This window comes from Lepisosteus platostomus, chromosome 7, assembly GCF_059453375.1.
Source record: "Lepisosteus platostomus isolate fLepPlt1 chromosome 7, fLepPlt1.hap1, whole genome shotgun sequence".
Classification (NCBI taxonomy): Eukaryota; Metazoa; Chordata; class Actinopteri; order Semionotiformes; family Lepisosteidae; genus Lepisosteus; species Lepisosteus platostomus.
In genome coordinates, this window is record NC_142617.1 from 53,588,912 (window position 1) to 53,604,705 (window position 15,794).

The following is a 15,794-nucleotide window of genomic DNA, read 5'->3' on the forward strand; positions in this document are numbered from 1 at the left end:
AATAATGCTGAGGGTTTCTCTGATCTATTTCCTGTCTATAATTCTGTCCTGCAAATTTGCGCCATCTTCTGTTGAAATAAAAGCTATTTCTCTGGTGTCAGATACACAGGCTGATCTTGATGGAAATTACCTCTTTTTAAAGTTACAACTAGGTAAAGCAATAATTGTAGAGAAAAATCTGTTCTAAAAGTTAAAGACAACATTTCCTATTATTTTTACTTGCTTAATTTAACAGAACATGAGAAATTTTGGCAAACCCAAATAATCCTTTTATGTTCATTTAATATTACTGTTTTTTTCATCTACAATAAATTAAACAACCTAATTACACGGATACACTATCAAAGTCTAATTTTACAATTGTTTCTATTAAAATAATGCAGTAGATTTATACCTTATACAAAATTTCTAGAGTTTAGATTTCCAAAACTAAATCTGTACATTTATCCCATATTCCCATATGTTAATTATAGGAATATTTATTCAGTAATATAATTTTGACAAATAGAGTAAAATAACTAATTTTGATACAAAATATAATTTATTCTTTCCACATATAGACACCTACAAAAGATGCATTATTGTATATACAGTATCTGAGTGATTCTTTAGCTGTTTGCCTCAGATTAGATTATATAATTGCTGAGGATGATTAAATGTCAATTTGTAGATTAAAAAAAAAGAGAAATATTTCTGATAAAGATGAAATAAAATTAAATTCAACTTTGTAATTATTATTTAATTAGTAAAATCCAAGAATCCAAAGCATAGATCGCCATATTGAGGTATACATGTCAAATAAAAATAAATATTGTGGTATTAGCATAATCCCAAAAGATATATGATAGCATGAATTTACTTTACTTTAAATTTAATTCCTTTTGAAGATAATTACAATAAGTTGTCAACTGTTGATAATCCGAGTCAGCTGTCCTGAATACCACACCAAATTTGAAACTCATTTCCAGTCACATTTGTAAGCATTCAGACAGAAGTTACATCTAGCCTCACCTGCTAGTTATTCCTGTTGTTTTTCTAATATTGAGAAAGTGAATGTTTCTTTAAATGGATAATTATTTTTCTGTAAATAAATACACACAGGAAATCTGTGAATTGGTTCTTTATTTTTTGCATTTGTCTTTTACAAAAAACCTTTTTATATCCCAGCATTGTAGGAAAACATTTTGAGTTGTAAGATTTATTTAGCTTTTTAACAAAACAAAAGCAATGTTTCTGATGTAAAGATGTATTTTGAAAATGATCAATTACTTCTATCCAAAATATGTAGAATACATTGTGGTGTATCCTTTAAATCGTTTAATAATTTAATGATGCAAAGGTGTGACCCATTAAATATTCAGCTTCAAAGCTTGTGTATTAAACTGTTCAAGAGCATATTTTCTTATTGGAGTTTGTTTTAGTCCTCCTCATAAAAAGGATCAATCATAAGAGACTGTAACCCCCAACTAAAAACAGTAATTCTAGAACAAGAGACAATATTAAAAATACTTAGACATCTCTTGAACTCCTGCTATTGTAATTTAAGTTTGTTTGGAAAACTGTAATTTGTTTAAAACTGAAAAGCAATGGCATTATTTAAGTTGGGGTTTACATAGTATAACCAAGCATTGACACTGACAATAGATATAAATATATATTTACATGACCTGAAATTTACAACTGCCAATCAAATATCTCAATTGAAACTTCTATTTTCTCCAAGGGTTATTTAGAATAAAAATATAACACAATATTTAAGATATGCCAGCTACCCCAAGAGCCAGATCCCCTTTACAAAACATATAAAACAATTCAGAATACAGTATAAATGCACCCAAGTGGACCAATGCCAAGCATCAGACAAAAGGGCTTGTATCATCAAAGTTGTTTATAGGAGTACAAAACAAGTACATTTTTTATATTTTTAGATACAATAGTTACTGTACTCTATATAGAAAGTACCATTAAAGGTCTTGATCTAAATATACAAATTATATATAGCAACTGATACATTTACTCATCATTCCCATGAGACAGAGCAGATGAAGTGGAGTTGAACAGGGGTTTATGCTCCTCTCTTTGAAGGAAAAAAATCACCAAAGTCTCCATTCTGTTCATTACATAGTTAATTAGTACATTACTCAATGGCTTTAAGATCATCTTCCCCAAAACTTCAACCAAATCCTATTTTTGTTAGGACTTACTAAAGAGCACTTTACTATTGTGACATAGGGCCCACATGCTTAAATGATACTGCTGTTTATGAAGATGTATGTTAAACAAAAAAAGCCTGCAGAGCAGCACAATCATTGACAATTGTTGCTTATCATTTAACATTTGCATACTTAATTAATGCTGGTAACTGTTTTCCAATTTATTATATTATTATACATAAATTATGATGCATTCATAAAATTTGAAAACATGTCAAGTTAAACTTGTGAGCTAGAGTTTGCCTAATTTGAATTAAAAGCTTAAACATCTCCTTAACTTAAAAACATAGATTTCCAAATGACCTAAAATACAAATATATTCTCCAATTGTAAAGCAATTGTAAGTAAGATTCCATGTGTATTGGAGCTATACTATACATCTTATGGCTTAGATCCTTCAAAGCACAGCAAAACAGAAGAAAAAAAATCAACCCCCCTTACCCAAAAGCCATAACTTGTGGACTTTGCATCTCCATGTAGAGCAATGTAAACTGATTAACTTCATATTTATTTTTGGATTGAATGTATTTATGATATTGCATAAAACATGGAATTCAAATTCCACACCAGGAGTAAGGAATCGTGATAAAGACAGCTGTTCTTTAGAAGAAGGAATAGAAATATTAGCAATTTTAATGTAAACTGCTTAATGCATACAATGGTATGAAGAATAAAATACAGTAAAAATTTAACCAGCCAGATAAAAAGACAGTCAGTATAGTACCTTCATTCAATTGTCCAGACAAGCATAATTTTGCATGTCTAGCTGATGTGACCACATAGGACAAGTGGAAATGTGGATCCTTCAGCATTCACCAGTCAACAAAACCATCAAAAACAAGGACAGACGTCAATAGGTCAAGGTTAATTTCATGATTCTCTGATGTTTTGAAGCATTTCAGAATTCCACAATTTATAAACATTACTCTTAACTGAATTCCTCAAAACAAAGTGGAAACATGCTTTAAAAGAGATTTTATTTATGCCTATTCCAATATTTGTTGCTTGTATTGATGTAGTTTTTTTAAACTTAAATAGTGTACATTTAACCTGATATAAAAACAAACAAAAAATGTGATCATACACTTTCCTTTTTAAAGTCTGGAGATGTAACACTTGAAACTTGGCTGTTTTAAAACACAAAGAGATTAAACTGACCAACTAGCACATAAAACACAATATCCTGATAAATGTATTGTGAGTGTAAGAAAAAAACTGGAGATGTTCAATAGAACATAGTAATTGAACAGTATTCTAGAAAAGCCTTGTAATGGCATTAAATTACATTAGTTAGTTTGCACCAACAAGGGGAATGTATTTAATTTAGATTCCAGTGAGTAACCTTTTATTAGTATTTACAAATGTTGAGCTTTTCAGTGCAGTCAGTCCAGTGGGTTTCAGAAAGACTTCAGAAGAAAAAGATCGACTGAAGTACAGGACTGAGTTCTCTGAGTTAAATATAAGATATAAATTAAAGATTTGCGTCTTGTGTCTTATGAAACAAGCGATGAAACTGAAAGCATGAACCACAGCGTTAGTGAACAGGTTAACAAATAAAAGCAAAATGTCTGAGTGAGATAAATGCATATAGACTGAGAACTAAGGCAACTTTTAGTAGCTTTTCAAAATAACATTTATAGTTGTCCCATACAGTGATATGAATGATTTACTATGTGCGCATTTGCCCTTTTAAAGTTTTTCTAGTCAAAGCAGATCAGTATCTGAAATGCAATAGTGCCTTGTAAGCATTCTAGAAATAATATTTTCAAAAAATGCATTTACAAACTGAATAGATTCCTTCAAAAGATGTTTTCTGTTTGCAAATGAAGGGATTTATACTCATGCATAATGAACATTTGTCTAAAATAAGTTTATTTTTAATAAATTTCTATTGGAGTCTTTCATTCACAAAAGAAAAATTAATTTCATAAAGTATCTAAGTCACTAAATGCATTAGTCAATTCAGTTGCGTACTCATTGAAACCGACAGAATTTGATAACCTGAGTAAGGGTACTGAAATTGTTCAAAACAGCACCAAATGCTAATATATAAATAGATTGCTCCAACTGTAAAGACTGATAAAGATCTGTAACACTGTTAGGAATGACACAGAGAAGGTCAAATTTTTACATCCTTCATGTAGGCCAGGAATGACTTTAAACCCAGTACTGATTCTTTTTTAAAGCAGGGTTAGTTGTCCTACAGTACTGCAATAACTCTGGGTCGGGGTCTGACCCTTTTGTGCTCTGAAGCCCGTCTTTCGAGTCTGTTGGACCCATATTTGACATTGGTATACTATGGGCAGGATCAGTTTGACGAAATGTCTCTTGGTTGAGCTCCCCATTTTTTGGTTTGGATGAGAGCACCTGGACCTCATGTTTTCCTGTTTTGTTACGCCGAACAAGGTAGTATGCTAACACAGCTGCCATAATAAGGAGCAAGATGATAATGCAGATAGGAATGATGATGGCCCAGATGTTGTTCTCTGTGGAGACCAGAGGCCTCTTTCGTGAATTTGTTAGGTCCCCTTCTTTCCATTCTGGTGTGGTAAGAGGGTCCATGAGACTTGGGGGAATCTTGAGTAAATTTGCATCATAAGTAACAGAGGAATTGTAAGGGCCAGTTCTGAAGGACAGGGAACCCAATGCAGGAGGGACACCATTGGCTTTCAGAAGGAAATGGAATCTATCAGTGTGAGGTTGATCCCCTGCTTCTGTTTGGTTGAATAGCTCCAGTGCTACTCTTCCATCCTCCACATCCTTGTGAGTAAATGCCTGTAATGGATGACTCTCCCCTCTTCCATCCAGTTTCATGAACCTAGCTGATTGTGGTTGCTGGGTTATACTGAAAAATGGAACACTCTTGGTTTTGTTGGCTAATTCTGATGCATCAAGTATTTTTTTGTCTACAAGAACAGTTGATGCTCTAGGCAGAAAAGGACCTTCTGGTAGGGTTATTAAAGGTTTTACAGTCACATTCAGTATTCCTGAGACATTGGCTGCTTTAGTTTTTGCCACAAATGCAAAACTATCCTTTGGGGAAGTGAACTGCACAAAGCGGAACCTGACCCTTCCCTCCTCAACCTGTTGTTGAGTGAATCGAGATGAAGACTGGTGATCAACTGTTACAGTTGCAAATTTTGGACCATCAGTTATAGCATAGATTACTTCCTCTTCCCTTGGCCCTCCAGTTGTTGTTTTGAGAACACGACTTGTAATTAATGTTTCATCATCCCCTTGCTTAACCTGCATCTCTTCCGCTTGGGCGAGAGTTAGGCTCCTGGCCAACACATCAATGTTTAGTCTGTAGGAAGATGTAATGTGCTTGCCATCAGATATAGTAAATTCCAGGAATCCACCAGACAGGCTCCCATCACTGACAAATGCTACCTGGCCTGTGTTGATATCTGCTTGAGTGAACCTGGTGATTTGGCTTTTAGTGTGTGTGCCAACAATCAGTCCATTGGAAGGGTGTTTGGTAACAGTAAAGATGATCTCCTCAGGCTTATTGTCTTCATCGATGGTGTTAAGGTGTTCCCCTGTAAGAACTAGAGTAGAACCTTGTACTACCTCTAAAAAAGTATTTGAGATCACCAGCTGTGGTGGTCTATAATCTTTGGGCTTGATTGAGAAGTTGAAGGACTCCTCGATGATAATGCTACCACTTGTTTGCGACAACCCCACTAGCCCCTTCTCTCGAGGCTTTAGCCATACTCGGAAGGAGAAGCCATCGTCCCAAAATTCTGAACCATCATGGGTATATTTAAGCTCTTTTTTATCCACATCCTCCTGTAGGAAATATGGTGATTCCGATGGCAAGGCTAGGTCATCAAGAAAAAGGATCCCATGCTCAGGGAATTTCCTCACCTCAAACACAACATCATTAGAATCTCTCTGGGATACCGGAAGACTGGCTAAGAGATTAGAAGCATCTAGTCTGGAACTTTCAATAGTTGTAGCTGCACCTTGCAGGACATCTAGACCTAGAAAAGAAACAAAAAAATCTTTAAATTATTATCTTACATGACATCAGGATAAAAGCAACTATCAGTGAATGTGTAACTACTGTATACAATCTATTTAATGACAAATTTAAGGTTGTAACATGTATGCATAGCATGTTTTACCGCTATCCCTGTGTGTGAACTGATGAATTACTAAAAAGTCATACCCGCATTCTTCCAAAGCTGTGATGCCTGGGAGAGGTTTGGTGCCTGGAAGGTGATTGTAATATGGAGGATGTGCTCTAATTCTTCTGCAGTATGTGAGGATAGAAGGAAGTCAACTGAATCCTGCATGACCCAAAATGGCTCACTGGGCATCTCATGCTGGTAGAGGATAGATCCATTCTGCAACTGTAATAGAGACAGAAAGTGTTAACTTTGGCTATTTCCAGTATCATGATTAGGCTTATATTCAAGATAAATCTATACAACAATGGGCGGAAATATTTTTAAGCAAAGGAATAAACTTTGGAGCTTAGAAATGTTAGTCTCATAAGCCTTTTCTTTTAGATATTGTTTTAACAAATGTTTTTTACATAAAATAAAAAGAAATTTGGTTAGAACACAACTATCACTGTGTTGTCAATCTGTGGGTTTGACATGGGCACAGACCTTCTGGATCATAAACAGTAATTAATTCAGGAATTCAAAAAAGTATTTAAATGTATTCCAATGGAACTTTACAAGTAATATGCTTTACAGTGGAGCCCTTGTACTGTACTGCCAAAGAATACTTCAATCTTTAAAAATTGGAATTTTCATGGCAAATATTCCAAATGAATAGAGGTTTACTTTTTGTGTTTCAATCCTTTTTCAGCATAACATGCTGCCATTAATGTAAAATTATTTTTAGACATACTGTAGGCATCTGATGGAGTTGGTGCCTAAGGGAACAAGTCCCTTAGTCTCATCTGCCTTCACTGTTATTTTCATTCCACCTAGATACTGATCAGTTGCATCTCTGGAAGGGATTTTGCAGAGCGATCAAATCTGACAATGAGGTGATACCTTACACACTTGCACCCAATGCAGGAATCACTTTTCTTCAGTATACCCTTCTACAGCACCATGACAAGGTTGCAGAGCATTAAATGTTAAACAAGGTCCCCACTGCGATAGGAGTCAGTGTAACATTACACTGCTTACTATGTTTATGCAGGTGAATGTGGGGGGTGTACTGTATAACTGCAGGGTTCAAACCAAAATGCAGCAGCTCTGTGGTTTGCAAGACCACACGAGACTCACAACTGAGTTAAATAAATTAGAGCAAGAGGAGCAGCTGAAGGGTGTGTGACATTAAGAACAAAAATATAATTTTCTCTGCACGAAAAACAGCATTTAGAAGTCTAAATGGTACAAAACATGGTTCATGCATTATTTCACAGATGGCTTGTCTGGTTCTGCAGCTTGTTATGTTTAACACTTATGATGTTTCTCCAAACTGGCAGAAAATTCATCCTCACCTCTGCTTGGGTGAAACTGGAGACTTCCTTGAATTCGTTGCTTTGAGTGGTTGTGATAAGCCTGCCCAGCCTTGGTGCTCTTGTTACATTATAAGTTATCACCTCTGCTTCATCAGTTGTCACTCCTTTCAGTATCTGGCTTGTGATTGGTTGCCTCATTCCTTGTAAAATGAAAAATAATTTTGAGTACCTGCACATCTTTCTTAATAGGATAACCTACATTTAAATTATCCATTTTAAAATTCCTGAAATAAGCCACATGTTTTAAAATTAAAAACGGCACTCTTTTATTTATGAGACAAAGGAAGGTGGCTTTTTATTACATCGATGCAAATGTTCAGGGACATCACGTTAGAAGCACTCACCTGGATACACAATGAGCTCGTTGTTTGCTTCCATAGTGATGGTGATCTGCCTTACAGTAATGGAGAAGAGATGCTTAGGAGAGGTGTGCTCTGTGTCGGTCACTATGAAACTGAAACTCCCAGAGAGAGCACCTGAGGAAAACAGACCATCATTTCAGTCACGTGATCTATCAGTTTTAACAAAAAACAATGCTTGATTAAAAAATACCTTTTACTTAGAAATAAAAAATAAATATATGAGTTTTAGTAAGTGGTATAGTGAGGTAAATTGTTGGGAAAAAAATATGATGTCAGATGATATGTGGAACTGGAAAGCAAAGGGTGGATTACACTGGGTACTGTTCCTATAGAAAGGATAATGTGATAAAACAGTTATTCATGCAAGCCCAAATAATACCTTACTTAAAGTGAAAGACTTTAGACCAGAAATCTTGTAAATAGGTTGGCTCATACAACTCCACCCATCCTCAGAATTAGCCTGGAAAAAGGGGCTGTGTAGCTCAGTGGATATAATTAATGTTTCCAATATATATAAAATAATTATGTTTCCAATAAAAAGGTATAAAGCAGTAAATTACTCCTTTTAGTAAACTATAATAAGTACACTAAGACTGGTGACAGTCTAACACATGTATTTTTAAAATCTAAATTTAAATGAATTAACTAATAAAAGAGGCTTGGAACCTAATGCAAGGGAAATGTCTGAAATAAGCACGTCCAGCGAAATTGCCAATTCTAGACAACATTCTGAAATATATAAAAGAGATTTGGGGCATGAAGATCAGCCTTCGGAAATAAGACATTCAGTTAAGCTTTATGTACAGAGTGTTAGACTTATATGCAGGATTCAGTGTGGCAAGAGCATAAAAGAGAGTACAAACAAGAAGAAGCTCTTCAGTCAATTTTAATCTTTCGGACTTTTAGTGGTTAATAATAATAATAATAATAATAATAATAATAATAATAATAATAATAATAATAATAATTGCTTACACTTATATAGCGCTTTTCTGGACACTCCACTGAAAGTGCTTTACAGGTGATGGGGACTCCCCTCCACCACCACCAATGTGTAGCCCCACCTGGATGATGCGACGGCAGCCGCTCATCACACATCAGCTAACAGTGGGGAGCAGAACAGAGCGATGAAGCCAATTCATAGATGGGGATTATTAGGAGGCCATGAATGGGAAAGGCCAATAGGAAATTTGGCCAGGATGCTGGGGTAACAGCCCTACTCTTTTCAAGAAATGCCCTGGGCACCCTTAATGCTTCAACAACCAAACCACACACCAGACCAAGTGGAGAAGTGAGAAGTTGCTTCAACAATTGACATAGGGGAGAACTTTAGGTTGGATAGATTGTTTAAGCACCAGGTGGAATTTGGCAAAAACAACATCATGGGCTCTTTAATGACTATGTAGTCAGGACCTTGGTCACAGGTCTTATCTAAATAAAGGGACAACTTATAACATAGCTGTTGTATACCTGTTCAGCAAACTGTGGCCTATTTAGAAATGTTTAGAAATGTAAGGAATTATTGCTTGGAAGAAATGTGGACGTGTATTGCATTTTTAACATGATCAACTTGGTTGAAGGTGGAAAAAGCCCAGAAGCAGGCCTCCAGGGCACAGTGTGAATGCTCCACTTGCGAAAATTATCAACTGCAATTATCATTTGAAATTTGTGTACTTTGATAGACTCACCTTTGTGAACAAAAACGACTTGGCCGTTATTAATCTGTGCCTGTGTGAAGCCTCGGATGCTGTTGTTGAGTGACGATTCCAGTGCCATGTACCCATTGGTAGGTGGTTCAATGGAATACACCAGATCTTCAGGAGGGGTATCCAGATCTTCTGTATTTAACTCACTGGCAGTAATTTTAGCTGATGTATGTGCTCGAAGCTGAAACAGAAAAAGCAGGAAACTCATAAAGCAGACAGACATTTATTTTTTATTGGGACTATATGCACATAACCTCCATCAGGGCAGTCTTAACAGAAAATAACTTGTTGGTTATTTTTGGTGTCAATGTCTGTTTTTAGAAAGTCTGTTTTGTTTCATGGTGTTTTAAGACAATGATAAATGCCCTGTTGTATTCAGAAAACCTGCAAAATGTGTCTGGCTCTAACTTTGCCTCAATGTGATGCATGGTTGGTCAGTTATCTTAAGATAAGAGAACATTTTTTGGGGCTTTACTTGCAAGAACACTGGTTTAATGGACTTCGAATGGCTTCTTTTGTTGATGCGATGAACATTTGTGGTATGAATGAGACAGATGTAATGACAGAGCTTCTTATTTAGTCAGTAGCGGGAGGGAAAATGGAGGCCTTATTGTGTGATTGGTATTAATTTGTTCTATTTCTATTTGAATATGCCTCACGTTCCAAAGAAGACAACAAAATATTACAATTCAGGGAGTAGCAAATTTAGTCCCACATCAGAAGTATCACTGCACAAGCCTAATTCATAAGAGCATTCATACATGGACCATTATAAAGACAAGCAATGAACTTAGTGGCTCTTCAGGCCAGATATTCTGCTGGTTTCCACAGTGTGAAGAATAAAGAGAGGGAACACCAGACCATTGCAGGGTTTTCCAACAATAGTAGTGGAACTCAGCCAGGCTGGTACCTATTAATACAGCTGGGTGGACTAGAAAGACCAGTTGCAACAATCCTTTAAACCAACAATCCTCTGATCAGGAGTATAAACTCTAATCACTTCTCTGTCCTACACCTTGATGAGTAAGCAAATTTTCTTCATTTGCTTCCAGTGTTCTTTTAATGTAATCTTCATTCCCTGATATAAAGGACATTTTTCAAATTCTAAGCATCATCTATTCCTAAGAACATTTATTTTGCACATCTCTCTTTTGTCCTAAAAATAAAATAATTTCTTAAAAGTGTGTTTTAATTGATTTATAGGAAGACTGACAATTTATTCAAAACGTTTTATCATCATAAAGATAAGTACACTGCACACTTGCATTTAGCCATCAGTATCTTGGAATATCTGTCGCAAGTATGTAATGCCCTCTAGTGCACACTGTTGGTATAGAACTCTGGTGCGTTGACATTCCACTAGATGGAGTAGTGGGCTTTTTCTAAAAAAGTCATTAAGTCAGTTGAAGGTTTTGAAAAAGCCTTGAACTGCAAAGGGTGTGGCATTTAGAATATAATATTGAGATTAAAGCTACACTGAATAAACTACTACATTAAATTAAATCTACCTCACATGTCAAAATCAAAATTATAATCAAAATGATAGTCAACTCTTTCATAGAGATTTCTTGCTTTTGGTTAATGTTACAGCTTTTATGGGAGATCTGCAGTAATCTTAGGGGAGCTCTATAGACTATTGGACTGACAAAACCCCTCAGGCGCTACACAGCATGTTGTTTTAAAGTCCAAACACATACTAGAGCTTGTGAGAACATTCCACTGGGTTTCTAACTTACTGTACATAATGAAATACAGCTGCAGTGTATCCTGACAGGATCTGGGGCAATCCATGCACATTATTTAAGTCATGTAACTCATCAAGTGTGATCAGAGTCAAGTCTCATGCCTTAAATTAAGGTCAGGTCTAGGATCTCACCCAGGTTTACTGATTGAAATGTAACCAAAATTTGACATAATACTGAAATATTCGGATGTCTTGCTTGCATTGGTTAAAAGAGTTAAGTGTCTTGAATAGTTTTATTTAATACAGACTACAGCCATGCCAGGCTTGTTCACATTGTCCACAGGCTTCCAGTCCTTACTGTTTTCCTATTTCAGACTATACCCTTGAAATGTATTGAAGCCACATGTACGAATGTACAATGCTCACTGGTGATAGATAAACAGGAAGGGATTAATTAATGTATTGATTCCTGCTTCCATGTGAATAAAAAGTGGTACTTAAAATTATTCTCTACAGCTCCTAAATTCCTCAATCTGTTGCTATAAATAGGCAATTTAAATCCCATTCATCAATAGTTTCTCTTAGTGCGCTTTATTAAGTAATAAAGAACATTTAAAGTTTTGCCTTCCAGGCTGCACATCACTGCATGAGAGATTTAGTTAATTATAAAACATAACCCAGAAAATGTAATTTGCCAAAGTACAGCAAATAAAAATAACGTCAAATTGTTCTCGTAGATCCAAGAGTCTGCAGTGTACAAATTACAACTCACATGTTGCAAAGTTACACTCAAGGAGTTGTTTATTAATGGGCACCTCCATTACCACCTCACCTTATCGACTGCATGTTAAAGTGTTTAACAATTCCAAGCAAACTCAAATGCCATCAGAAATAAAGTACTTCTTTGCATTCATATTTTTCTAACATTATTTATTGCAAGTTTATTATTTTAAGATTACACAGGATTTAATTTTTTGTGTGACTTCTGATCGGGTGCATTTAAAGTATTTGCAGAGCTGACTTCACCTAAGGAAATGAAAAAGTCTTCTTACCTCCAAACCAGCATTGACTGTCACTACTGGGGGTTCATCATTGACTGGGAGCACAGTAATGGTGATGGTCACTGGTAGACTCTGCCTCTGAATTTCTAATGCTGTGGCAGTGAGATTGAAACTATCTGATGTAGTTTCAGTGCCATCATGCAGGTAGTAGATCTTTCCTTTTTTCACCTAGGACAAAAAACCACAGTGGGCGGTTAGCTACAGTATTTATTTTGTCAGTGTTGATTTAGTGAAATATTTAAAATGAGCACAATAAATTAAGGCAACCAAACATGAGGCAATTTGTTCGATGGTGCTTTTAAAAAAACACTTTATGCACCTAGCAGATGAAGAATGAACTACCTCATTTTTCAGTATTTATGTTTTCAAGGAGACTTTTTTCAGAGGAATAGCTAAATGAAAGGATAACCTTTGTTTTCACAATGTTTTTTCTTTTCATAAAATCACTCTTGTTATTTTCCTCAGCCTTTATCCCTCATTTCTGAGACTTTTTGGAGAGTGTATATACTGTACTGTCTGATTGCTGAAGAGGCTCATTTTCGTAGGCAATGATAATGCTTCACATATTTAGATTTGGCTGAATTAAAATCTGCACTTAGTAGTTCGCCAATCACAGAAAAATAATACTTTACTGTAGATCAGAATTCTAAGAGTTAGCCACTGCATTTGCTCAGCTACAAATACTGTATAAGTGATTTCTTAAGAACTTCATGATTTCTGCTTATGATGTTATTGAGATTCACTCTGATTTGTACCTCATTCAACTATAATTGTCTGTAAATAGAATAGCTTTACTGTTCAGTAACAGATAAGCACATTGTTTCAATTCAGGAAAAGATTCTTTTGTTCCAAGTGTGATTCTTCTTGCGGAGTGGGAAAGAAATGTGTAGTCTTAGTTTCAAATATGGTCCTCCACAACAATAAGGAAATGGTTCAGTTATTTTTGAACATCTCACATAGTAGGTACTGTATATTGTGAGGCCAAGATAATGTAAAATAAGACTTACTGCATACTGAAGTCTAAGGAGTAATTAGCATGCAACATGGTGCGTGACGGGCAACTGAATACACAACAGGAACCACTTGTTCCATAATTATTGTAGACATAGATTTTATCTAAATACATTAAACTTTCATGCATGAAACACCAATTACCTTCTACTACTGTGTATGGTATTTTTGTCAATGCGATACTAATTTAGAGAGCAGCACTGTACTTCTTTGCTCTAAAACATAAACTACAGTGAAATATAAAGAATGGGTCAAGTCTTCATAAGATTAGTACAATTAAAATATGATAAGAAGTATTATATTTAAATTTTGGATGAAAGAAATAATATGCATTTCTATTAATAAAACCATATGCTGTAATCTCTGAGAACTGAGTTTGCCAAGAGGCTTGAAGGATGTATGCACATACGATTCATTATTATAGGAATTGTAGGAAATGGGCCAGTTTAGTTTGGCTCCAGTGACTGTAGTGTTAGCATCAGTTTTTCCACAGCGTTAGAAGAGCATAAAAAAGAATGGCACTTAGCAAACTACATATTAAAGTCTTTTGTGTTGCTTTGGTGGAGTGACTAAAAAACTCCACAGTTTTGTGATACATCCTAACAAAATGATGGGTTTCCGTGAATAACCACAAATTTGGAAGGTTATCCCATGAATAGACTGCGTTGTACCACAGTGAATAATTCTACACCAATTAAAAAAGATCTTCATTATATTCTTTTACAAACCACAGCATAGTCACAAGCAGCACACAAAGGCGAGCCAAGAAATAACCAGAGGGGTTGTGGCTGAAGGATAATGAAACATACAGCACAAAGCAGACCTGATCCTTAAAACGTTTGTATGTTTATGATCAAAGACATAGACAAAAACTGTCCAAGCATAATGTTTAACCATGCTTGGAACTCATAGTACCTTCAAATAAACTTCTACAGTATTGACATATGTCAAAAGAACCATGCACTACACATGACATAACAAAATTGATGACTAAGCAGTATGCTTTAGACCTTTACTTGTTTGAATACTGTAAAATTATGATTTTTCAGCTGAGAAAATGTCCTTACCTCATCCAAAGTGAAAAACCCTATGTCCTCATGTTCCTCCCAGTACTTTATGGCACCATGTTGAGGAGGCTCTTCCACAATGAAGTCAATATTGGTAGTGCTGTAGAAAGGATGGGAAATATTGAGGATGTCCTGGTTCAAAGCTGCTGACCCACCTTCCCTAAGAGTGATATTTCTGGCATGGAAGGGAACCATTCTGGGGAGGATCTCAATGTTGATCTGGAGATCCTCCACAGCGGTGAAGCTGTTGCTGACATCCACAGTGAACCAATCGCTGCCTTGGATGGGTGTGGAGACATAGAGGATGCGTCCATTGTTGATGTCCTCCTGGGAGAAGGTGTGGATATAGTGAAGGCTGGGCGTGGCTGTGCTCTCTGAGTCATTGATCAACATCACGATGTGGCCCAGGCGGGGAGGCTCTTTAATAGTGTACATAATTTCGGAGGGCAGGATGTCATCTTGTTCTACCTGTAAAATATATGTAATATTGGTGTGTCACACCTTGGAATAAAAGTTGTGCATCACCATTGAAAAAATTGATTACATTTTAAAAATAATTTTAAGAAAAACAAATTAGCAATGGAAAAGGGATCAAATGTATAGGTAAATATACAGTATGCCATTGCTAAAATACTGTGTCCTGTAGCAAACTGTATGTGCTACATCAATTCTAAGAACTGATTTCTCCATTTTGAGAGTTGAAGTGAAGGGTTATTTGGAGAAATAAGGCTTTATGGTCATGTTTTAGAAATTGCCAATAGTTTTGAATATACAAAACCATATTTAGTGAAAACTTGCTACAAAGTATAGTTTTAAGTATGTGAACTTGACGATCTTTCTCACTAAATATGAACAATGACATTACTGAAAGTTACGGTTTTGTTGAGAGCCATTGCAATTATTGTTGAAGGGAAATACGAAAAGAAATAAATGCTGTGCTGTGCAAAATGTATCAGTAGGCAAAAGTTAATTGTGACCAGACGTATAGAGTTTCAGATGAAGACTGTGGTATGGTTCAGAATATGTGTTTTCTATTAAAACCTTTTTATGCAGCTCTTTATACATTTTATGTTATATTGCTTAGATCCTATCCAAGTACTGTTCAAACCCTTTACTTTTTTAATATGAAACCAAATGTACAAATGAATAATGTGTTTCTCTTACTATAAAAGAAATACTGAATGAAGTGAGTAAGAAACATT

General features: G+C 35.5%; 1 protein-coding gene across 1 annotated transcript in view; it reads right to left on the reverse strand.

Annotated features, from left to right (window-relative positions):
- Nucleotides 1–1,104: 1,104 nt before the first annotated feature.
- Nucleotides 1,105–15,794, reverse strand: part of cspg4 (chondroitin sulfate proteoglycan 4) — a 49,289-nt gene continuing 34,599 nt past the window's right edge. Inside the window, exons 4-10 of the mRNA XM_088641267.1 lie at nt 14,593–15,060; nt 12,506–12,682; nt 9,752–9,950; nt 8,046–8,177; nt 7,681–7,841; nt 6,385–6,568; nt 1,105–6,196 (exon numbers count right to left, since the gene is read on the reverse strand). Of these exons, the coding sequence (XP_088497393.1) occupies nt 4,371–6,196; nt 6,385–6,568; nt 7,681–7,841; nt 8,046–8,177; nt 9,752–9,950; nt 12,506–12,682; nt 14,593–15,060 (3,147 nt within the window). The 3' untranslated portion in view covers nt 1,105–4,370. The remainder of the gene's footprint in view (nt 6,197–6,384; nt 6,569–7,680; nt 7,842–8,045; nt 8,178–9,751; nt 9,951–12,505; nt 12,683–14,592; nt 15,061–15,794) is intronic.